At 45.8% G+C, this 26,141-nt stretch overlaps 2 protein-coding genes across 2 annotated transcripts in view; one reads left to right on the forward strand and one right to left on the reverse strand.

The window, feature by feature from the left end:
* LOC135514717 (proton myo-inositol cotransporter-like) overlaps nucleotides 1–1,919 on the reverse strand; it is a 73,309-nt gene extending 71,390 nt beyond the window's left edge. Inside the window, exon 1 of the mRNA XM_064938260.1 lies at nucleotides 1,228–1,919. Within this exon, the coding sequence (XP_064794332.1) occupies nucleotides 1,228–1,774 (547 nt within the window). The 5' untranslated portion in view covers nucleotides 1,775–1,919. The remainder of the gene's footprint in view (nucleotides 1–1,227) is intronic.
* A 21,221-nt stretch (nucleotides 1,920–23,140) lies between these two features.
* Nucleotides 23,141–26,141, forward strand: part of LOC135514592 (mucin-19-like) — a 40,308-nt gene continuing 37,307 nt past the window's right edge. Inside the window, exon 1 of the mRNA XM_064938019.1 lies at nucleotides 23,141–23,386. Within this exon, the coding sequence (XP_064794091.1) occupies nucleotides 23,141–23,386 (246 nt within the window). The remainder of the gene's footprint in view (nucleotides 23,387–26,141) is intronic.

A 26,141-nucleotide genomic window follows, 5' to 3' on the forward strand; every position in this document is an offset into this window, starting at 1 on the left:
TCTAAGTGATTGGTGGCAGGTAGCCTAGTGGTTAGAGCATTGGACTAGTAAACAACAGGTTGAAAGATTGAATCCCTGAACTGACAAGGTAAAAACATGTCGTTCTGCCCCTGAACAAGGCATTTAACCGAGTGTTCCTAGGCTGTTATTGAAAATAAGAATTTGTTCCTAACTGACTTGCCGAGTTAAATAAAGGTTAAATAAAAAGTAATAAACTAGGCTTACCCGTACACAGATAAAAAATCCCTAGTCTAGGTGAATGAGATGAGCCTGAAGTGAAGAGTAAATTCAACAACTCTCTGAGGACAGTGGAAGTTGATAAAGGAGCTTCTTTATTGTTAAAAGTGAAACGTACGCATTTTGGTCCTTGACCTTCATCAAGGTTTTTACTAATCTCTCACTGACAGACTAAATCTTAGGTTCTGGCCTTCTGTGTTGGTTGTACAGATGAAAAAGGAAGAGGCTTTTATATATTTTAAAATGGCCTCATATAGGCTCAGGGACCAATCACAATAGGACACAACACATGATGTGATTGGTTGCAAAAATCTGACCAATAGCATTGAGGCCCCAAGGCTAAACGCCTCCTGGAATATTCTATATGTAAACCCCTGAAAACCCCAGGGGCATCAACCCCAGGGGCATCTTACCCCTTTTAGGTTGGGGATTTGATTCTAGCATTAATGTAAGCATTAATGTAAGCACATTTCAGGTGAATCTGGAGGTTATGAATCATACAATATCTTAAACTGCAGAAATAAATCATACAATATCATTAGAAATGTTGATTTTGAGTAGGAATGTGAGTTAGCTAGTTAGTTAGCATGAGCTAGCATCATCATAGAGTTTTAGGCTTACATTAAAACCTCATCATTGGTTATTAATAGTGAGATGTACAATGCCATTTTGTTTCAATATTTCATTGGTCTAATAAAATATAACTAGCTTTCTAGAGTCAATTACTAAAAGCACACATTTTCAGCGGGCCTCTTGCTCCACAGGGAGGGGCATCTTGCCCCAATAGTTGGGCAAGACACCCCCTTTCTAGAATTTCTTTTTTAATAACTAAAAGGTTGTCAACCGTTACCAAAGTTCGTTTTTTTTGTGTCAGCAATTACATTTTTGTTACCCTACCTGTAAACAGGTCATCTCATCCCCAGGCTAATTGTCTTGTGAACAAGATAAGTAAACAAGTGAAAAGTTGCAGAAACTGAGGAGACACCTTACCAAGTCCAAGCCCGACAATGAGACGTCCGACCAGGAGAACCTCCTTATCGGGAGCTGCGCTAAGCACTATTCCCCCAGATGTGAAGATAAAACTAGCCAGGAGGATGCAGACCCTGCGCCCGAAAACTCCGTTCAAGAACCCGCCGGCCAACGCGGACAGCGCGGCGGCAGCCACAGTACTAGAGATCAGAACCTCCTGCCACAGGGCGCTGAGATTCATCTCCCTCTTGAGCAGGAGCATCGCTCCCGAGATTACCCCGGTGTCATAGCCGAACAGAAAGCCACCCAGCGCGGAGAACGCGGCCAGAACATAAACAAACGCAGGCGTGACATCTTGCTGGAACTGTTTACGCGCCTCTCTCTCCAGGTCCCCGGTGGAGGTGGCGGTAGCGGCATTGGCAGGGACAGCCTGGCTGTTGATGCTCGCGTTGGACGGTGCTTTGATGAGGCTCCGCTCTCCGTCATCGTTCACTTTCTTCCTCCTCTCACCCATCAGGTTGCTCATACTACGAAGACTATAGTCATTGTCGCTAGATTTTCGGGACATAAGGGAAACAAACGCTCCCACGAAATGTTCACAGAACTGTAGTTGGTTGGTTAGTTAGTTGTTAAAAGAGTAAGAGTTGTTTGTTGTTCTCAGTCGAGCAAATGTGGTCCAAAGACCGTTAATTATTGATCATTCAAGTTGACAAAAGTTGGTCTGTACCCGTGGTCACAGGCTACAGAAGTGTCATCGCAGTGGTACTGATGAGGGCTTCTCTTTTTTTGGAGCCGAAGGTAGGCATGGAGGAGAGTTGGTGTGTTCGTCATTGCTAGCGTCGCTCTGACGTATAAGGTATTGCTCTCCTGCAAGCTGCCATCTAGGCACTGGCCGTGTTCCAGAGAATCAAAATGACTGTAGGTGTCTGTCTGATTTACAAATCACCTTGCATCATAAATAACGACTCGTTATTAGTTGTAGATCAGTCAATCCATCACAATTAACCAATGATACATTGCGATTTTGATCGTCTCCAACACGGCCATAATCATGTTGTCAATTCAATATGTTTGGCAATATTTTCTTAAGCCTATGTTGGGCAATGTCTGCCAAATGGATTTCGATGTGATTGTAGGATATTTCTGGTAACATAGCATTCAAATTATTTTATTCTATTCCGCTTGTTTATACCGTAGGCTACATTTCCACAATGTTATCAATCATTAGCCTATATAATGTGGTCTTTCAGTAATCCAGTGATAATGTGTCGTCGAACTATTTGAAATAGAAAGATGTGCAATGTGTAAATAATTTCCCCCTACACCTGTAACATCCCCATATCTTTCCCATTTGCTCTTCTCCTCAGCAAATGTAATGATGTTGTGCCCTCTTCAGGGCAAACCTCAATATTTCAATTATATGAATTGAAGTGCTTGTTACAGTGTAAAGTGGTTTACTGTTTGCAAGTGGTGGGTATATGCCCTGTCATTTGAAACAGCTCTGTTTTTTTCTCTCCCCTTTTGATTGTAATTTTGTGGGACCTATTTTATGTTTCATAATGTCCAGTCGGTGGAGGATTTATCAACTGTGAATGTGTAAGTCAAAATCAAATCAAATCAAATTTTATTTGTCACATACACATGGTTAGCAGATGTTAATGCGAGTGTAGCGAAATGCTTGTGCTTCTAGTTCCGACAATGCAGTAATAACCAACAAGTAATCTAACTAACAATTCCTAATCTACTGTCTTATACACAGTGTAAGGGGATAAAGAATATGTACATAAGGATATATGAGTGAGTGATGGTACAGAGCAGCATAGGCAAGATACAGTAGATGGTATCGAGTACAGTATATACATGTGAGATGAGTATGTAAACAAAGTGGCATAGTTAAAGTGGCTAGTGATACATGTATTACATAAGGATGCAGTTGATGATATAGAGTACAGTATATAGGTATGCATATGAGATGAATAATGTAGGGTAAGTAACATTATATAAGGTAGCATTGTTTAAAGTGGCTAGTGATATATTTACAACATTTCCCATCAATTCCCATTATTAAAGTGGCTGGAGTTGAGTCAGTGTCAGTGTGTAGGCAGCAGCCACTCAATGTTAGTGGTGGCTGTTTAACAGTCTGATGGCCTTGAGATAGAAGCTGTTTTTCAGTCTCTCGGTCCCAGCTTTGATGCACCTGTACTGACCTCGCCTTCTGGATGATAGCGGGGTGAACAGGCAGTGGCTCGGGTGGTAGATGTCCTTGATGATCTTTATGGCCTTCCTGTAACATCGGGTGGTGTAGGTGTCCTGGAGGGCAGGTAGTTTGCCCCCGATGATGCGTTGTGCAGACCTCACTACCCTCTGGAGAGCCTTACGGTTGAGGGCGGAGCAGTTGCCGTACCAGGCGGTGATACAGCCCACCAGGATGCTCTCGATTGTGCCTCTGTAGAAGTTTGTGAGTGCTTTTGGTGACAAGCCGAATTTCTTCAGCCTCCTGAGGTTGAAGAGGCGCTGCTGCGCCTTCTTCACGATGCTGTCTGTGTGAGTGGACCAATTCAGTTTGTCTGTGATGTGTATGCCGAGGAACTTAAAACTTGCTACTCTCTCCACTACTGTTCCATCGATGTGGATAGGGGGTGTTCCCTCTGCTGTTTCCTGAAGTCCACAATCATCTCCTTGGTTTTGTTGACGTTGAGTGTGAGGTTATTTTCCTGACACCACACTCCGAGGGCCCTCACCTCCTCCCTGTAGGCCGTCTCGTCGTTGTTGGTAATCAAGCCTACCACTGTTGTGTCGTCCGCAAACTTGATGATTGAGTTGGAGGCGTGCGTGGCCACGCAGTCGTGGGTGAACAGGGAGTACAGGAGAGGGCTCAGAACGCACCCTTGTGGGGCCCCAGTGTTGAGGATCAGCGGGGAGGAGATGTTGTTACCTACCCTCACCACCTGGGGGCTGCCCGTCAGGAAGTCCAGTACCCAGTTGCACAGGGCGGGGTCGAGACCCAGGGTCTCGAGCTTGATGACGAGCTTGGAGGGTACTATGGTGTTGAATGCCGAGCTCTAGTCGATGAACAGCATTCTCACATAGGTATTCCTCTTGTCCAGATGGGTTAGGGCAGTGTGCAGTGTGGTTGAGATTGCATCATCTGTGGACCTATTTGAGCGGTAAGCAAATTGGAGTGGGTCTAGGGAGTCAGGTAGGGTGGAGGTGATATGGTCCTTGACTAGTCTCTCAAAGCACTTCATGATGACGGAAGTGAGCAGTGACCCTCTTGAAGCATGTGGGAACAGCAGACTGGTATAGGGATTGATTGAATATGTCCGTAAACACACCAGGCAGCTGGTCTGCGCATGCTCTGAGGGCGCGGCTGGGGATGCCGTCTGGGCCTGCAGCCTTGCGAGGGTTAACACGTTTAAATGTTTTACTCACCTCGGCTGCAGTGAAGGAGAGACCACATTTTTCCGTTGCAGGCAGTGTCAGTGGCACTGTATTGTCCTCAAAGCGGGCAAAAAAGTTATTTAGTCTGCCTGGGAGCAAGACGTCCTGGTCCGTGACTGGGCTGGATTTCTTCCTGTAGTCCGTGATTGACTGTAGACCCTGCCACATGCCTCTTGTGTCTGAGCCGTTGAATTGGGATTCTACTTTGTCTCTGTACTGACGCTTAGCTTGTTTGATAGCCTTACGGAGGGAATAGCTGCATTGTATGTATTCAGTCATGTTACCAGACACCTTGCCCTGATTGAATGTCATGTCTTGTTATGTCTGTTCCTGTCCTTTCTCTTCATTCTCTCTCTCTGCTGGTCTTTTTAGGTTACCTTCTCTGTCTCTCATTCCTCAGCTGTTCTACATCTGCCCTAACTAGCTCTTTCACTCTTCCCCACCTGTTGTCTCTTCCCCCTCTGATTAGGTCTCTATTTCTCTCTCTGTTCCTGCTACTTTCAGTGTCTGATTCTTGTTTGTGTTTTTTGATGCCAGAAGCAAGCTGTCGTCTCGTTTGCTTCCACCTTGTCCTGTCCTGTCGGAGTCTGCCTGGCAGGAGCATCCTGCACTATACTAACGTTCTTTTTGTTCCGCTGACAACGTTGGAAGAGGATTTATGCCATTCCTGTATTTTCATTAAAGAAATCTGTTTTCTGTTAAAACCGCTTTTGGGTCTTCACTCAAGCTCATAACAGAAGAATCAGACCAAGAATGGACCCAGCGGCTCCGGACCCTTTTCACTCCGCCGTCGAGATCCAGGGAGCGATGCTAGGCAGACACGAGGAGGAATTGTCTGCTGCTCAACATGCCGTTGAGACCCTGGCCGTCCAAGTCTCCGACCTCACAAGACGGGTTCACCAACTCCACCTCGATCCACCGCCCACTTCCAGGGTTTCCGAGTCTCCGGAGCCCAGGATCAACAACCCGCCGTGTTACTCTGGGGAGCCCACTGAGTGCCGCTCATTCCTCACTCAGTGTGATGTGGTGTTCTCTCTCCAGCCCAACACTTACTCCAGGAGCGCAGCCCGCATCGCCTACGTCATTTCTCTCCTTACCGGACGGGCGCGTGAGTGGGGCACGGCAGTCTGGGAGGCGAGGGCTGAGTGTATTAACCAGTATCAGGACTTTAAGGAGGAGATGATACGGGTTTTTGACCGTTCTGTTTTTGGCGAGGAGGCTTCCAGGGCCCTGTCTTCCCTATGTCAGGGGAATAGATCCATAACGGATTATTCTATTGAGTTTCGCACTCTCGCTGCCTCTAGTGACTGGAACGAGCCGGCTTTGCTCGCTCGTTTTCTGGAGGGTCTCCACGTCGAGGTTAAGGACGAGATCCTCTCCCGGGAGGTTCCTTCCAGTCTGGACTCCTTAATAGCTCTCGCTATTCGCATAGAGCGACGGTTTGATCTTCGTCGCCGAGCTCGTGGAAAGGAGCTCACGTTCTCCGTTGCTCCCCTCTCCACATCACTGCCACCTGCCGCATCACTGCCACCCTCCTCCGCCGGCTCGGATGCTGAGCCTATGCAGCTGGGGGTATTCGCATCTCGGCCAAGGAGAGGGAACGGAGAATCACCAATCGCCTCTGTCTCTACTGCGGCTCCGCTGGTCATTTTGTCACCTCATGTCCAGTAAAAGCCAGAGCTCATCAGTAAGAGGAGGGCTACTGGTGAGCGCAACTACTCAGGCCTCTCCTTCTGGATCACGCACTACCTTTCCGGTCCATCTCCGCTGGCCCGGTTCATCTGCTTCCTGCAGTGCCTTGATAGACTCTGGGGCGGAGGGCTGTTTTATGGACGAGACCTGGGCTCGGGAACATGACATTCCTCTCAGACAGTTAGGGAGCCCAGGGCCTTGTTCGCTTTAGATGGTAGTTCTCTCCCCAAGATTCAGCGTGAGACGCTGCCTTTAACCCTCACTGTCTCTGGTAATCATAGCGAAACCATTTCTTTTTTCATTTTTCGTTCACCTTTTACACCTGTTGTTTTGGGTCATCCCTGGCTAGTGCGCCATAACCCTTCTATTAATTGGTCTAGTAACACTATCCTATCCTGGAATGTTTCTTGTCATGTAACCTGTTTAATGTCTGCTATCCCTCCTGTTTCCTCTGTCTCTTCTTCACAGGAGGAGCCTGGCGATTTGACAGGGGTGCCGGAGGAGTATCACGATCTGCGCACGGTGTTCAGTCGTTCCAAGGCCACTTCTCTCCCTCCACACCGGTCGTATGACTGTAGTATTGATCTCCTTCCGGGAACTACTCCCCCCCGGGGTAGATTATACTCTCTGTCGGCTCCCGAACGTAAGGCTCTCGAGGATTATTTGTCGGTTTCGCTCGACGCCGGTACCATAGTCTCCTCCTCCTCCCCCCGCCGGAGCGGGGTTTTTTTGTTCAGAAGAAGGACGGGTCCCTGCGCCCATGCGTGGATTATCGAGGGCTGAATGACATAACAGTTAAGAATCGTTATCCGCTTCCTCTTATGTCTTCAGCCTTCGAGATCCTGCAGGGAGCCAGGTTTTTCACCAAATTGGACCTTCGTAACGCCTACCATCTCGTGCGCATCAGGGAGGGGGACGAGTGGAAGACGGCGTTTAACACTCCGTTAGGGCACTTTGAATACCGGGTTCTTCCTTTCGGCCTCGTTAACGCTCCAGCTGTCTTTCAGGCACTAGTTAACGACGTCCTGAGAGACATGCTGAACATTTTTGTTTTCGTTTACATGGACGATATCCTGATTTTTTCACCGTCTCTCTCGATTCATGTTCAGCACGTGCGACGCGTCCTCCAGCGCCTTTTGGAGAACTGTCTTTATGTGAAGGCTGAGAAGTGCACTTTTCATGCCGCCTCTGTCCCTTTTCTCGGTTCCGTTATTTCCGCTGAGGGCATTAAGATGGATCCCGCTAAGGTCCAGGCTGTCATTGATTGGCCCGTTCCTAAGTCACGCGTCGAGCTGCAGCGCTTTCTGGGCTTCGCTAATTTCTACCGTCGTTTCATCCGTAATTTCGGTCAGGTGGCAGCTCCTCTCACAGCCCTTACTTCTGTTAAGACGTGCTTTAAGTGGTCCGTTTCCGCCCAGGGAGCTTTTGATCTTCTTAAGAATCGTTTTACATCCGCACCTATTCTTGTTACACCTGACATCTCTAGACAGTTTGTTGTTGAGGTTGACGCGTCAGAGGTGGGCGTGGGAGCCATTCTTTCTCAGCGCTCTCTCTCTGACGGCAAGGTCCATCCTTGCGCGTTTTTCTCTCATCGCTTATCGCCGTCAGAACGTAACTATGATGTTGGTAATCGCGAACTGCTCGCCATCCGCTTAGCCCTAGGCGAATGGCGACAGTGGTTGGAGGGCGACCGTTCCTTTTGTCGTTTGGACTGACCATAGGAACCTTGAGTACATCCGTTCAGCCAAACGACTTAATGCGCGTCAGGCTCGTTGGGCTCTGTTTTTCGCTCGTTTCGAGTTTGTTATTTCTTATCGTCCGGGCTCAAAAAACACCAAACCTGATGCTTTATCTCGTCTCTTCAGTTCTTCTGAGGTCTCCACCGACCCCGATGGGATTCTCCCTGAGGGGCGTGTTGTCGGGTTGACTGTCTGGGGAATTGAGAGGCAGGTAAAGCAAGCACTCGCTCACACTCCGTCGCCGCGAGCTTGTCCTAGGAACCTTCTGTTCGTTCCCGTTCCTACTCGTCCGGCCGTTCTTCAGTGGGCCCACTCTGCCAAGTTAGCCGGCCACCCCGGCGTTCGGGTACGCTCGCTTCCATTCGCCAGCGTTTCTGGTGGCCCACTCGGGAACGTGACGCGCGTCGATTTGTCGCCGCTTGTTCGGTCTGCGCGCAGACTAAATCTGGGAACTCTCCTCCTGCCGGCCGTCTCAGACCGCTTCCCATTCCCTCTCGACCGTGGTCTCACATCGCTTTAGATTTTATCACCGGACTGCCTTCATCAGCGGGGAAGACAGTTATTCTTACGGTTGTCGATAGATTCTCTAAGGCGGCTCATTTCATTCCTCTCGATAAGCTCCCTTCTGCTAAGGAGACGGCTCAGATCATTATCGAGAATGTTTTCCGAATTCATGGCCTTCCGTCTGACGTCGTTTCCGACAGAGGTCCGCAGTTCACGTCTCAATTTTGGAGGGAGTTTTGCCGTTTGATTGGGGCTTCCGTCAGTCTCTCGTCCGGCTTTCATCCCCAGTCTAACGGTCAAGCCGAACGGGCCAATCAGACTGTTGGTCGCATTTTACGCAGTCTTTCTTTTCGTAACCCTGCGTCTTGGTCAGAACAGCTCCCTGGGCAGAGTACGCCCACAACTCGCTTCCCTCGTCTGCTACCGGTCTATCCCCTTTTCAGTGTAGCCTCGGGTACCAGCCTCCGCTGTTCTCATCTCAGCTCGCCGAGTCCTGCGTCCCCTCCGCTCAGGCTTTTGTCCAGCGTTGCGAGCGCACCTGGAAGGGGGTCAGGTCGGCACTTTGCCGTAATAGGGCGCAGACTGTGAGGGCCGCTAATAAGCGTAGGACCAAGAGTCCTAGATATTGTTGCGGTCAGAGAGTATGGCTCTCCACTCAGAACCTTCCCCTTAAGACAGCTTCTCGCAAGTTGGCCCCGCGGTTCATTGGTCCGTTCCGTATTTCCCAGGTCATTAATCCTGTCGCAGTGCGACTTCTTCTCCCGCGCTATCTTCGTCGCGTTCACCCGGTCTTCCATGTCTCCTGTGTTAAGCCCGTTCTTCGCGCCCCCGCTCGTCCCTCCCCCCCCATCCTTGTCGAGGCGCACCCATCTACAGGGTTCGTAAGATTTTGGACATGCGCCCTCGGGGCCGTGGTCATCAGTATCTAGTGGATTGGGAGGGGTACGGTCCTGAGGAGAGGAGTTGGGTTCCCTCTCGGGACGTGCTGGACCGTTCGCTGATCGATGATTTCCTCCGTTGCCGCCAGGTTTCCTCCTCGAGTGCGCCAGGAGGCGCTCGGTGAGTGGGGGTACTGTCATGTCTTGTTATGTCTGTTCCTGTCCTTTCTCTTCATTCTCTCTCTCTGCTGGTCTTTTTAGGTTACCTTCTCTGTCTCTCATTCCTCAGCTGTTCTACATCTGCCCTAACTAGCTCTTTCACTCTTCCCCACCTGTTCTCTCTTCCCCCTCTGATTAGGTCTCTATTTCTCTCTCTGTTCCTGCTACTTTCAGTGTCTGATTCTTGTTTGTGTTTTTTGATGCCAGAAGCAAGCTGTCGTCTCGTTTGCTTCCACCTTGTCCTGTCCTGTCGGAGTCTGCCTGGCAGGAGCATCCTGCACTATACTAACGTTCTTTTTGTTCCGCTGACAACGTTGGAAGAGGATTTATGCCATTCCTGTATTTTCATTAAAGAACTCTGTTTTCTGTTAAAACCGCTTTTGGGTCTTCACTCAAGCTCATAACATTGAAAGCAGTGGTTCGCGCTTTCAGTTTCACACAAATGCTGCCATCAATCCAAGGTTTCTGGTTAGGGAATGTTTTAATCGTTGCTATGGGAACGTCATCTTCAACGCACGTTCTAATGAACTCGCACACCGAATCAGCGTATTCGTCAATGTTGTTATTTGACGCAATACGAAACATGTCCCAGTCCACGTGATGGAAGCAGTCTTGGAGTGTGGAGTCAGCTTGGTCGGACCAGCGTTGGACAGACCTCAGCGTGGGAGCTTCTTTTTTTAGCTTTTGTCTGTAGGCAGGTATCGGCAACATGGAGTTGTGGTCAGCTTTTCCGAAAGGGGGGCGGGGCAGGGCCTTATATGCGTCGCGGAAGTTAGAGTAACAGTGATCCAAGGTTTTTCCGCCCCTGGTTGCGCAATCGATATGCTGATAAAATTTAGGGAGTCTTGTTTTCAGATTAGCCTTGTTAAAATCCCCAACAACGATGAATGCAGCCTCCGGATAAATGGTTTCCAGTTTGCAAAGAGTTAAATAAAGTTCGTTCAGAGCCATCGATGTGTCTGCTTGGGGGGATATATACGGCTGTGATTATAATCGAAGAGAATTCTCTTGGTAGGTAATGCGGTCTATATTTGATTGTGAGGAATTCTAAATCAGGTGAACAGAAGGATTTGAGTTCCTGTATGTTTCTTTCATCGCACCATGCCTCGTTAGCCATAAGGCATACACCCCCACCCCTCTTCTTACCAGAAAGGTGTTTGTTTCTGTCGGCGCGATGCGTGGAGAAACCCGTTGGCTGCACTGCATCGGATAGCATCTCTCCAGTGAGCCATGTTTCCGTGAAGCACAGAACGTTACAGTCTCTGATGTCCCTCTGGAATGTAGTGGCAATGTAGTGGATCAATATTGAACTCTTTCTGGCTAATATTTATGTGGCACAAATTATTTCAGATTTCAACGTTCTACGTTACAGAATATTATGACCCCATTCCTGAAAGCTACCAGTCTAACACATATGTGCCTTCTGTTTCCCTCCCTGGTACTCACCAGGACTTGTTAGAAGGGAGTGTGACAAAAAAATGCACCCAATGACTGAGGGAAATCAATTCAAAGCATACTTCCTTCAGACTTCCTTCAAACGTCAACAGTGAAGAGACGACTCCGGGATGCTGGCCATCTAGGCAGTGTTCCTCTGTCCAGTGTCTGTGTTCTTTTGCCCATCTTAATCTTTTCTTTTTATTGGCCAGTCTGATATATGTATTTTTCTTTGCAACTCTGCCTAGAAGGCCAGCATCCTGGAGTCACCTCTTCACTGTTGACGTTGAGATTGGTGTTTTGCGGGTAATATGTAATAAAGCTGCCAGTTGATGAATTGTGAGGTGTCTGTTTCTCAAACTAGACATTCTAATGTACTTGTCCTCTTGCTCAGTTGTGCACCGGGGCCTCCCACTCCTATTTCTATTCTGGTTAGAGCAAGTTTGTGCTGCTCTGTGAAGGGAGTAGTACACAGCATTGTACGACATCTTCAGTTTCTTGGCAATTTCTCACATGGAATTAACTTTATTTCTCAGAACAAGAATAGACTGATGAATTTCAGAAGAAAGGACTTTGTTTCTAGCCATTTTGAGCCTGTAATCGAACCCACAAATGCTGATGCTCCAGATACTCAACTAGTCTAAAGAAATGTCACGATCGTCGTAAGAAACGGACCAAAATGCAGCGTGGTATGTGTTCATGATGATTTTTTTAATTAAAGAAAGCACTGAACACTGAATACAAACTATACAAAACAATAAACGACCGTGACGCTATAATGAGAACTGTGCTGACACAAGCAACGAACATAGACAATCACCCACAAACAAACAGTGAAACCCAGGCTACTGAAGTATGATTCTCAATCAGAGACAACTAATGATACCTGCCTCTGATTGAGAACCATACTAGGCCAAAACATAGAAATCCCAAAATCATAGAAAAACAAACTGCCCACCCCAACTCACGCCCGAACCATACTGAATAACAACAACACAAAGGAAATAAAGGTCAGAACGTGACAAGTAGGCCAGTTTTATTGCTTCTTTAATCAGGACAACAGTTTTCAGCTGTGTTCACATAATTGCAAAAGGGTTTTTTAATGATCAATTAGCATTTTAAAATGATCAACTTGGATTAGCTAACACAACGTGCTATTGGAACACAGGAGTGGTGGTTGCTGACAATGGGCCTCTGTACGCCTATGTAGATATTCCATTAAAAATATCTGCCGTTTCCAGGTACAATGGTCATTTACAACATTAACAATGTCTACACTGTACTTCTGATCAATTTCACCTCAAACTCACGCCACTCCTCTCAGGATCCCTCCCCCTTCACCCATCTTCCTCTACTTTCTTCACTGCCTCAGCATTTGAGCAACTTCTGCACCACTCGAACTCTGGAAACCTCAACCTGCCCTTCTGCACACTTCTCACACCGAGGAACCTCCCTCCTACACACTGCTGCCTCATGCCCATAAGCCTGATACCTGTAACAATGTAATGTATTCGCCACAAAAGCTTGTGCGGGATAACTTATATATCCTAACATCATTTTGTCGGGCAAAGACTCAACATCAAAACTCAAAAGAACAGAAAATGACTCTTCTGTTTCACCCCTCTCTCACCAAACGACGAGCATCACAAACACCGGGAATCTTCCCCTTCAGTTGGTCAGCTTTCACATTTACCACTACCCCAGTAATCACTCCTTTCAATGGCACCCTATTCTTGAGAGCAAAACAATTCAAATGACTTGCCCCCATTCGTTTAACGCCAAGCGCCTTCTCCCTCTGACCAGCACAAACACAAATAATTATTACAAGACCACTTCTGGTTATCCTGACCGATTCCACAGTACCCAACTCTGTTTTCACCCACCTTGAAACCACAAATGGATCAGCCAAAAGGCAAGAGTCCACTTTTTCCAAAAACCTTACTCCTACTGTCACAGACTCATCTTTACCCTGACCTTGTTGCAAGCCTCTGGCTCCGAGAACTTCACCACACCGGCCATCTCTGATACTTCCGCCTCATTCACTTCCATTTCTCCTCCTGTCTCATCCTGCTTACACTTTCTACTGTTCTTCTTTAACAAACCATCTCCCTTTTTTCCACTCTTCATAACCGGCTCAAGCTCACCGTCTTCTTCCCTCTCTCTCTTAGACCTCCTCTGCCTCTCTTTGTCCCTCCATTTCTCCTCCGTATTCCAAGTATGCATCTCCTTATGATAATACTGCACTTCTCCTGACATACATCTTGTTCTTGCCTTGTCAAGGGACGCCATTTAACCGGCTGTCACAATCTCCATACAATCACCACAAACCCCATCGGGATGTCTCTCATTTGTATCTAGAAGTAGCTAGCAAGTTAGCTAGTTAGCTTGGGTGCTTGACTGCCGTTGTGAGGCTAGAGCACTCGGATCAACCCTACTCTTCGACCAGAGCATCCAATGTGCGCTCCGAACGCTCTGAGAGCAAAACGCTCTAAATTTATGAATGGACAATCTGACAAAGCTCTGCATTTTCAAATGCCCAGAGAGCACTCAGAGCGCACTCTGGCACTCCAGATTGAATTTACGGACACACCCTACAGTATGTGTCTCTAGTGCACGCAGTAGGTATTTTTTGATTGGCTACATGTACACACACACAGGTCTTGTCATATACACTACTGAAGGGCGGGGGGGGGGGGATTTGCACTTTCAGCAGGTGGTCATCTCACATCTCCCTTAAACTGTCAGGTTGACGTTTATTGGATGAATCTTGTCCTGTAGGCAGGGCAAAGTTAAAATTGTCTATATATAGAGTACCAGTCAAAGGTTTGAACACAGCTACTCATTCAAGGATTTCTCTTTATTTTTACTATTTTCTACATTGTAGAATAATAGTGAAGACATCAAAACTATGAAATAACACATATGGAATCATGTAGTAACCAAAAAAGTGTTAAACAAATCAAAATGTATTTTATACTTGAAATTTTTCAAATAGCCACCCTTTGCCTTCATGACAGCTTTGTACACTCTTGGCATTCTCTCAACCAGCTTCACCTGGAATGCTTTTCCCACAGTTGTGAAGGAGTTCCCACAAATGCTGAGCACTAGCTGGCTGCTTTTCCTTAATTCTATGGGCCCACTCCTCCCAACGAATCTCAATTTGGTTGAGGTCAGGGGATTGTGGAGGCCAGGTCATCTGATACAGCACTCTATCACTCTCCTTCTTGGTAAAATAGCCCTTACACAGCCAGGAGGTGTGTTGGGTCATTGTACTGTTGAAAAACAAATGACAGTCCCACTAAGCGCAAACCAGATGGGATGGCGTATCACTGCAGAATGCTGTGATAGCCATGCTGGTTAAGTGTGCCTTGAATTCTAAATAAATCACCAACCAGCAAAGCACCCCCACACCCTAACACCTCCTCCTCCACCAATACACCTCCTCCTCCATGCTTTACGCTGGGAAATACACATGCAGATATCATACGTTCACCCACATCACATTTCACAAAGACATGATGGTTGGAACCAAAAATCTCCTATTTGGACTCCAGACCAAAAGACTAATTTCCACCAGTCTAATGTCCATTGCTCGTGTTTCTTGGCCAAAGCAAGTCTCTTCTTCTTATTGGTGTCCTTTAGTAGTGGTTTCCTTGCAGCAATTCGACCATGAAGGCCTGATTCATACAGTCTCCTCTAAACAGCTGATGTTGAGATGTGTCTGTTACCTGAACTCTGAAGTATTTATTTGGGCTGCAATTTCTGACGTGCAGTTAACTCTACTGAACTTATCCCCTGCAGCAAAGATAACTCTGGGTATTCCATTCCTGTGGTGGTCCTCATGAGAGCCAGTTTCATCATATCGCTTGATGGTTTTTGCGATTGCACTTCAACAAACTTTCAAAGTTCTTGAAATGTTCCGTATTGACTGACCTTCACGTCTTAAAGTAATGATGGACTGACATTTCTCTTAGCTTATCGGCGCTGTTTTTGTCATAATATGGACTAGGTCTTTTACTAAATAGGGCTGTCTTCTGTATACAATCTACAATGTTGAATATAGTTTTTTTTAAATACAAAGATACCCTTGAAAGAGCAGGTGTTCTAAAACTTTTGACCGGTAGTGTACGTAGTAAAAATGAATGAAAACCATTTAATGTTAGGATTAGGCATAAGGTTAGCAGTGCTTTTAAGGATAGGGTTAGGTTTAAAATCAGATTTTATGACTTTGTGGCTGTCAGCTAGTGACTATCCTGCAGGGCTGCCTCCAGTACATGAGTCTTCCCAATAAATGCCAACCTGATGAGAAGTGTTCTTTCATCTGTCATGCATGTGTTGACGTTTATTTCTTTTTTATCCATTGCAGAGAGCCCCCCACCACAAATGGATTAGGTACCTACAGTCCCATGATGTTCCTATACAGTGCCTCATCTTCTAGGGAAACAGCAGAAAAGCATCATGCTGTGTATAATATCTCAACAGATCCTTATTGATGTTTACTATCCTCTGTAATGGGATGATTAACTATAATCAGCACAATCTTTCAACTGTTTAATCTTTCATTGACCAATGAACTATTAATGCTTTGAATACAGTGGGCTAATAAAGTCCCATTACGTGACCAAACAATGTGATTTTGTGATAAAATAATGTTGAGTAAACTACAATATAATCTGTCATTTTAAATGACACTTGAATACAATATCTGCACATTCCAAAGATTCAAAAGTCATTTCTTCACTTACTAACTATTAAGTCCAAGTAGATGTCAAATGTCCCACCTAGTTTCATTTGTACCTTAAGATGTAATAGTTTTCTCCCTTTGTTTGGCAGAAGGGAAGACGAGAGGACAATGTGATTAAGAATCCTTCCAATGTATTAGGTAAGATGTAGGCTAAAGTTTCTCCTTTTGTTTGTGAATAGGGATGTGGTGAGGAAAATGGAACAATGACAAACGTGCAGAAGTACATTAGGTAAACTGTAGGTGCTTTGGGTCATTGATTATGAAATATAAGAGTTGAAACATTAACACTGTATACACAGAGTATACCAAACATTGGGAACACCTTCCTCATATTGAGTTTCACCCCCCCCCCTCCACCCTCCACCCATGTTGACTCCAGTGCTTCCCACAGTTTTGTCAAGTTGGCTGGATGTCCTTTGTGTGGTGGGACATTCTTGACACACATCGGAAACTGTTGAGCGCGAACCCCAGCAGCGTTTCAGTTTTTGACACAAACCGGTGCGCCTGGCACCTACTGTCATACCCCGTTCAAAGGCACTTAAATCTTTTTTCTTGCCTGTTCTATCTCTGAATGGCACACACACACACACACACAATCCATGTCTCAATTGTCTCAAGGTTTAAAAATCCTTCTTTAACCTGTCTCCTCCCCTTCATCTACACTGATTTAAAGTGGATTTAACAAGTGACATCAATAAGGGATCATAGCTTTCACCTGGATTCACCTGGTCAGGCTATGTCATGGAAAGAGCAAGTGTTCCTAATGTTTTGTACACTCAGTGTATTACCGTAATGACTATTTAAGCCAACTATTAGTACTAAGTGTTAAGCACTGATATCTATTAAGAAATAGCCAATCTCTGTTTTACTTCGAGTTCTGGCCCTTTTACCTTCCGAGAGAGTTCTCAGGGATTATCGCCATGGCTGTGTACATCCCACTCCAAGCCGACACCAAAATGTATCAAAATCTTCATTGGACCCTGAACAAACTGCAGACTATCAACACATTAACTGTCCAACTCGCAGAGATTTTACGCTGGACCACTGCTACATGCCTTTTAGACACGGGTGGTGTAAGGCCATCTCCCGTCCTCCGTTCAGCAAATCTGACCATGATTCAATTTTTCTCCTTCCTGCTACAAACAAAGACTCAAGAGGGAAGTTCCGGTGGTCTGGTCTGTACAACACTGGTCCATACTCCAAGACTGTTTTGATCACGTAGACTGGAATACGTTTTGGGTAGCCTCTAGGGATAACATCGATGAATACGTTGACTCTGTCACCGCATTCATAAAACAAAATGCATAGATGATGTGATAACGATAGTGTCTTTCAAAAACTCAAGGAGAAACTGAAGGAGAAAGATGCTGCTCATAAACACAGCAAGGTGACCGGGGGACAATTGTATGGTTAAACAGTACAAATACAACCTATGCAGATCGATCAAGATGGTGAGACACAAGTACAGTACAGGGACAGAGCGATGGAGCGATTCAGCGGGAGTATCTGGCAGAGGTTTCTAACGATCACTGATTACAAAAAAGGAAATCCAGTCACGTCTCGGAAGCTAATGCCGCCCTACCGGACGAGCGAAACCCCTTTTTCTCACACTTCGTGCAAAACAATTCTGAGCTGCCAAGGTAGAGCCCCTGAGGACGATGAGGGCTTCTTGCTTATGGTCTCCACAGACGATGTATGTAAGTCATTCAAACGTGTTAAACCTCGCAAGGCTGCCGGCCCAGACGACACCTCAAGCCACGTGTATAGACCAGCTAGCTGTTGAGTTTTCTGACATTTTCAATCTCTCTAGCTCAGGATGTTATCCCCACCAGCTTCCAGATGTCCACTGTCATCCCCGTGCCCAAGAAAGGGAAGGTAACTTAACTGAATGACTACCGGCCCGTAACACTCACTTCTGTCATGATATTCCCCAAGATGGCGTAGCAGTCGGACGTCCTGTCGTGTCGTGTCCCTTGTATATATAGTTTTTTTATCGTTTTTATTTTTTAAACATATTCTTCTTCGCATATCTTTTAAAACATTTTGCGAAACCTCAACATCTAAATACTCTCCTGCAACCCGCCTCACCCAATGTGGCGTGGATCTGCTTTTTTTCTAAAGTATATATATTTACTTTGGATCCGGAACCCCTCAACTGAAGCTAGCCAGCTAACTACCAGCTATCAGTCAGCAAACCATTGCTAGCGGTCTTCAGCTAACCTTTAGCTCGGAAAGCTCTCGCCAGTTCAAACAATGCGACTCTAACCAGAGCATAACCGACCTATTATTATTTTTTTTTTTATCCCCGGATTCCCACCGCAAACTGAACATTCTCATCTGGATCTTCACAACTAGCTAACTAGCTAACCGCAACCCCGGATGATTACTCCTGGCTAGCGTTTCCATCCACTGAGCTTGAAGCTAGCACGGCCAGAGCTCCTGTGCTACCACCGAAGCATACTCCTGGGCTACAATATCAGGACCCACGACCGGTCTATCGATGTCACCGCATGAAGAGGCATAAACAGACTCAACCCCTTGCTATCTGCTTGTTTGCTAATTCGGCCTGCTAACTGCTAGCTTGCTCAGCCCCTGTCTGCTAACGTCTAGCTTGTTTAGCCTCGGCCTACTAACTGTTAGCTTGTTAGCACAGGCCTGCTAACTGTCTGAATCGCCGCGTCCCCAGCCAGCCCAACCACTCACTGGACCCATATTTACTTTCAATCTCTTTTCGATTTTTAATTCGATTATACCTCCCGGTAACCTGCCTCACCCAATGTGATACGGAATCTGCTGTTATTTTTAATTTTTAGAACACATTCAAGAACCTCCAGAAGCTAACTAGCTACAAGCTATTTAACCATGGTTAGCCACTGCTAGCGGCTTTACCTTCTGCACCTTCTGCTTCCCTGCCCCATCCACCGCTGCCCCCTGGACACTGATCACCTGGCTACATAGCTGATGCATGCTGGACTGTCCATTAATCTTGGTACTCCATTCTGCTTGTTTATGTTTTATCTGTCGGCCCCAGCCGCACTCAGTCTCTGTGTGTAGTTAATCCGACCCTCCCTGCCTAGTCAACGCCATTTTACCTGCTGTTTTTGTGCTAGCTGATTAGCTGTTGTTGTCTCACCCACTGTTTTAGCTAGCTCTCCCAATTCAACACCTGTGATTACTGTATGCTTCCCTATATGTCTCTTTCAAATGTCAATATGCCTTGTATACTGTTGTTCAGGTTAGTTATCATTGTTGTAGTTTACCTCTCACCTCCCACACATGCGGTGACCTCACTCATTACAACCAGCATGTCCAGAGATGCAACCTCTCTCATCATCACCCAGTGCCTGGGCTTACCTCCGCTGTACCCGCACCGCACCATACCTCTGTCTGCGCATTATGCCCTGAATATATTCTACCATGCCCAGAAATCTGCCCCTTTTATTCTCTGTCCCCACCGCTCTAGGCGACCAGTTTTGATAGCCTTTAGCCGCACCCTCATACTACTCCTCCTCTGTTCCGCGGGTGATGTGGAGGTAAACCCAGGCCCTGCATGTCCCCGGGCACCCTCATTTGTTGACTTCTGTGATCGAAAAAGCCTTGGTTTCATGCATGTCAACATCAGAAGCCTCCTCCCTAAGTTTGTTTTACTCACTGCTTTAGCACACTCTGCTAACCCTGATGTCCTTGCCGTGTCTGAATCCTGGCTCAGGAAGGCCACCAAAAATTCTGAGATTTCCATACCCAACTATAACATTTTTCGTCAAGATAGAACTGCCAAAGGGGGAGGAGTTGCAGTCTACTGCAGAGAGAGCCTGCAAAGTCATACTTTCCAGGTCCATACCCAAACAGTTTGAACTACTAATCTTAAAAATTACTCTCTCCAGATTACTCTCTTAAAAAAAAATTACTCTCTCCAAATTACTCTCTTAAAAATTACTCTCTCTGTTGCCGCCTGCTACCAACCTCCCTCAGCTCCCAGCTGTGCCCTGGACACCATTTGTGAACTGATCGCCCTCCATCTAGCTTCAGAGTTTGTTCTGTTAGGTGACCTAAACTGGGATATGCTTAACACCCCCGCAGTCCTACAATCTAAGCTAGATGCCATCAATCTCACACAAATCATCAAGGAACCCACCAGATACAACCCTAAATCTCTAAACAAGGGCACCCTCATAGACGTCATCCTGACCAACTGGCCCTCCAAATACACCTCCGCCGTCTTCAACCAGGATCTCAGCGATCACTGCCTCATTGCCTGTATCCGCTACGGAGCCGCAGTCAAACAACCACCCCTCATCACTGTCAAACGCTCCCTAAAACACTTCTGTGAGCAGGCCTTTCTAATCGACCTGACCCGGGTATCCTGGAAGGACATTGACCTCATCCCGTCAGTTGAGGATGCCTGGTTATTCTTTAAAAGTAACTTCCTCACCATTTTAGATAAGCATGCTCCGTTCAAAAAATGCAGAACTAAGAACAGATATGGCCCTTGGTTCACTCCAGACCTGACTGCCCTCGACCAGCACAAAAACATCCTGTAGCGGACTGCAATAGCATCGAATAGTCCCCGTGATAAGCAACTGTTCAGGGAAGTCAGGAACCAACACACTCAGTCAGTCAGGAAAGCTAAGGCCAGTTTCTTCAGGCAGAAATTTGCATCCTGTAGCTCCAACTCCAAAAAGTTCTGGGACACTGTGAAGTCCATGGAGAACAAGAGCACCTCCTCCCAGCTGCCCACTGCACTGAGGCTAGGTAACACGGTCACCACCGATAAATCCATGATTATCGATCATCATGATTACCCCCCCCGCAGCTACTCGCCCAAGCCTCTCCAGGTTCTTCTTTACCCAAATCCAGATAGCAGATGTTCTGAAAGAGCTGCAAAACCTGGACCCGTACAAATCAGCTGGGCTTGACAATCTGGACCCTCTATTTCTGAAACTATCCGCCGCCATTGTCACAACCCCTATTACCAGCCTGTTCAACCTCTCTTTCATATCGTCTGAGATCCCCAAGGATTGGAAAGCTGCCGCAGTCATGCCCCTCTTCAAAGGGGGAGACACCCTGGACCCAAACTGTTACAGAACTATATCCATCCTGCCCTGCCTATCTAAGGTCTTCGAAAGCCAAGTCAACAAACAGGTCACTGACCATCTCGAATCACACCGTACCTTCTCAGCTGTGCAATCGGGTTTCCGAGCCGGTCACGGGTGCACAAGGTACTAAACGATGTCATAACGGCCATCGATAAAAGGCAGTACTGTGCAGCTGTCTTCATCGACCTTGCCAAGGCTTTCGACTCTGTCAATCACCATATTCTTATTGGCAGACTCAGTAGCCTTGGTTTCTCTGATGACTGCCTTGCCTGGTTCACCAACTACTTTGCAGACAGAGTGCAGTGTGTCAAATCGGAGGGCATGCTGTCCGGTCCTCTGGCAGTCTCTATGGGGGTGCCACAGGGTTCAATTCTCGGGCCGACTCTTTTCTCTGTATATATCAATGATGTTGCTCTTGCTGCAGGCGATTCCCTGATCCATCTCTACGCAGACGACACCATTCTATATACTTCCGGCCCGTCCTTGGACACTGTGCTATCTAACCTCCAAACAAGCTTCAATGCCATACAACACTCCTTCTGTGGCCTCCAACTGCTCTTAAACGCTAGTAAAACCAAATGTATGCTTTTCAACCGTTCGCTGCCTGCACCTGAACGCCTGACTAGTATCACCACCCTGGATGGTTCCGACCTTGAATATGTGGACATCTATAAGTACCTAGGTGTCTGGCTTGACTGTAAACTCTCCTTCCAGACTCATATCAAACATCTCCAATCGAAAATCAAATCCAAAATCGGCTTTCTATTCCGCAACAAAGCCTCCTTCACTCATGCCGCCAAACTTACCCTAGTAAAACTGACTATCCTACCGATCCTCGACTTCGGCGACGTCATCTACAAAATAGCTTCCAACACTCTACTCAGCAAACTGGATGCAGTTTATCACAGTGCCATCCGTTTTGTCACTAAAGCACCTTATACCACCCACCACTGCGACTTGTATGTTCTAGTCGGCTGGCCCTCGCTCCATATTCGTCGCCAGACCCACTGGTTCCAGGTCATCTACAAATCCATGCTAGGTAAAGCTCCGCCTTATCTCAGTTCACTGGTCACGGTTGCAACACCCACCCGTAGCACGCGCTCCAGCAGGTGTATCTCACTGATCATCCCTAAAGCCAACACCTCATTTGGCCGCCTTTCGTTCCAGTTTTCTGCTGCCTGTGACTGGAACGAATTGCAGAAATCGCTGAAGTTGGAGACTTTTATCTCCCTCACCAACTTCAAACATCTGCTATCTGAGCAGCTAACCGATCGCTGCAGCTGTACATAGTCTTATCGGTAAATAGCCCACCCAATTATACCTACCTCATCTCCATACTGTTTTTATTTATTTACTTTTCTGTTCTTTGGCACATCAATATCTCTACCTATACATGACCATCTGATCATTTATCACTCCAGTGTTAATCTGCAAAATTGTAATTATTTGCCTACCTCCTCATGCCTTTTGCACACAATGTATATAGACCCTTTTTTTCTACTGTGTTATTGACTTGTTTATTGTTTACTCAATGTGTAACTCTGTGTTGTCTGTTCACACTGCTATGCTTTATCTTGGCCAGGTCGCAGTTGCAAATGAGAACTTGTTCTCAACTAGCCTACCTGGTTAAATAAAGGTGAAATAAAAAATAAATAAAAAAATAAATAAAAAATGAAGTGTTTCGAGAGGCTAGTCAAAGGCTACATCACCTCCTCCCTCCCCGACACACTCAACCCTCTCCAATTCCCCTACCGCCCGCTACCGGATGTCACGATTGCCATGGCACTGCACACTTCCCTCACCCATCTGAACAAGAGAAATGCCTATGTGAGGTTGCTGTTCATCGACTACAGCTCGGCCTTTAATACCATAGTGCCCACTAAGCTCACCACAATGCTCACAGCCCTGGGACTGAACTCCTCCCTACGCAACTGGGTCCTGGCCTTCCTGACGAGCCGCCCCCCAGGTGGTGATGCTAGACAACTGATCCTCAACACGGGGGCCCCATAAGGGTGCATGCTCAGTTCCCTCCTGTACCCGCTTTATACCCAAACAGTTCGAACTCCATCATCAAGTTCGTGGACGACATGACAATAGCAGGCCTGATTACCAAGAACGACGAGATGGCCTACAGGGAGGAGGTAGGCACTCTGACAGTGTGGTGCCACGTAAACAACCTCTCCCCCAATGTTGGCAAAACAAACCACACGCTTCCTCCTGAACTTCAAGTTCAAGCTGAAATGGTCAAACCACACGGACACCATACTGAAGAAGGAACGACAGCAACTCTTTAACCTCAGGAGGCTGAAGAAATTTGGCCTGTCCAAGAGGGCCCTGTTCTACAGGTGCACCATCGAGAGTATACTGTCGGGCTGCATCACAGCCTGGTATGGCAACTGCCCCGTTGCTGACCGCAAGGCACTACAGAGGGTGGTACGCTAAACTGAAAGCAGCATTGGGTGCACACTGCCTGCCCCCCAGGACACCTACTGTACTGTTTCTACAACTGCCAGAACCCCTCCCCCCAATTGCACCTTGAAGCCTTGAAGCCCACTGAAATGGCACTCTATTCCTTAGATAGTGCACTACCTTCAGTAAAGGTAACCGATGCTTCCTTATGTGTATGCAAAACAGGCACAATTTCTTCCTCCTTCCTGGTCATGAGCATAAGATAATATTTCACTGGTTAGGGAGAACGCCCATGTAATTACAATACTCTTTTTCATGAAGAATTTCTCAAGTAGGTGTATGACCTACAGTGCTGTGAAAAAGTACTGGCCCCCTTTTCTGATTTTCTCTATTTTTTGTGACTGAATGTTATCTTATCTTCAACTAAAACCTAATATTAGATAAAAGGGACCTGAGTTTACAAATAACAAATACTTATTTCATTTATTTCATTTACAAAGTTATGCTCACCCAATTTCCCTGTGTGAAGACGTAATGGCCCCTTTACACTTAGTAATTGGTTGTGCCACATCCAACCAAACAACTTGATTGCCTTGTTGCAAGGTTTGGAATGTTTTTATCTGTATATTTGTGATCTTATTTTCACTCTGCTGTCATTTAGGTAATTATTGTACCATGTTGTCTATGCATCGTCAGTTTTATCCCATCACAGCCATTGAACTCTGTAGCTGTAAAATCAGCAATGGCTTCATGGTAACATCCCTAAGCACTTTCATTCCTGTCCTGCAGTTCAGTTCAGTTCAGAAGTACAACTGTATCTTTGATGTGTCTGGGTGGTTTAATACTCAATTATTAACTTGACCATGCTTAAAGAGATATTTAATGTCTGATTTATTATTGTTAACCATCTACCAATCACCCTTATTTATGAGGCACCCTGGTCTTTTTAATCAAATCTGTGCTTGAAATTCAATACCTGACTGAGAGACCTTACAGATGTTGTATGTGTGGGGGACAGAGGAAGGGTTAGTCATTCAAAAATCACGTGTTACGTTTGTTGAAAGGATAGGACCAAGGCGCAGCGTGCGTAGAGTTCCACATTCTTTAATAGTGAAACTTACAACAAAAACAACAACGGCTATAACAAACGTGCAGTATTGCAGTGCACAAGGCAACTATACAAAAACAAGATCCCACAACAGAAAGTGGGAAAAAGGGATGCCTAAGTATGATCTCCAATCAGAGACAACGATAGACAGCTGCCTCTGATTGGGAACCATACTCGGCCAAAAACAAAGAAATAGACAACATAGAATGCCAACCCCAAATCACAACCTGACCTAACCAAATAGAGAAATAAAAAGGCTCTCTAAGGTCACGGCGTGACATCATGCGTATCCTTATTATTTCACACTGAGTGAGTCCGTGTAACTTATGTGATTTGTTAAGCCCAATTATACTCCTGAACTAATTTAAGCTTGCCTAAACAAGGGGCTGAATATTTATACAACAACTATATTTTAGTGATGAATTTTGTATTCATCTTTAAAAAATTATACTTTGACATTATTTTGTGTATATTGTTTACAAAAATAAATAATTGTATTTAGTTATTAATTCTTGAAGAATAAAACTTTTAAATACCTCGTGCTTAATTCAAATGCTATATCCCATCAGAACCCAAAACAGAGGCTTGTTTTACTCAGAGGCTTGTTTTAATTGTATTTAAGCAATGTGATTGTAAACAAACACTGTATAGCCTCAAAACATGGTTAAAACTGTCATTTTTATACAGTATCGTGGATGGTCAGTCCATGCATCCATAACTCTATATGAATTTGACTGGTTACATTTCTCCAATCCCAACCATCAGCTGCTTACAATGGAGGGGAGTCGGCTTTGTTATTGTTTGAACTAGATATTTCCCCTTTAATGGGACTGAGGGGTCAAAATATCAACCAAATATCCGATGTATGGTCATATTTAAAAGAAAATGTCTAAAATTGCGTACCTGTTTCATTTCATTTGGTCTTCCACACCATCTTAAGCATTAAGACATCACGTTTTGTTTTTTGCCCTAGCATTACACAGCTGGGCGGGGGGCAGGACCAAATTTCGGAAACTCTGCCTGTGCCTCTGTGTAATCGGGCAAATCTGCAATGTCATTAAAGCTGTAAAGCTAGACGTCTTCATTTAGACATATCGTGTCTTTTTGTAAAAGATAGGAAACGTTACCTCTCTGCTGGCTATAATATATTCATATGGGACTTTACATACTGTAGAGTGGCAGGTTTGTTGTCACATTTCTTAAAAGTGACAAAGTATATCATATCCGATGATAAATTAGACAGTGGACTTCAGGGAACAAGTTAACTTTGTATTTAATACACCACTTTGAAAGTGAGAATATCAACATGTTTTCAATGATTAAGGAAAGAAGAAAGGACATGTGGTGTTGGTTGTTGATTGGATGTGTTCCCCAAGCAATTGTAGACACGTTCAAGTCTCCGACCAGGGTACTCATAAGGGTCGTATGTGATTGACTGGGTTAAGACTTTGTTAGCCTGCTGAGATAAAGCTGAGGCTTTGGTCGTGCTTGGAGCGGTCTCTTCAAAGAGGAGGTCAAAGGGGGGTGAAGTGTAACACAGGTGGTCCGGTCACCACGCTCGCGTGATGAGTAAAGGTTGTCATTTTTTTAACAAGAAATTTGTGGAGTGGTTGAGAAATGAGTTTTAATGACTCCAACCTAAGTGTATGTCAACTTCCGACTTCAACTGTA

This window comes from Oncorhynchus masou, chromosome 26 (assembly GCF_036934945.1).
Source record: "Oncorhynchus masou masou isolate Uvic2021 chromosome 26, UVic_Omas_1.1, whole genome shotgun sequence".
NCBI classification, from domain to species: domain Eukaryota; kingdom Metazoa; phylum Chordata; class Actinopteri; order Salmoniformes; family Salmonidae; genus Oncorhynchus; species Oncorhynchus masou.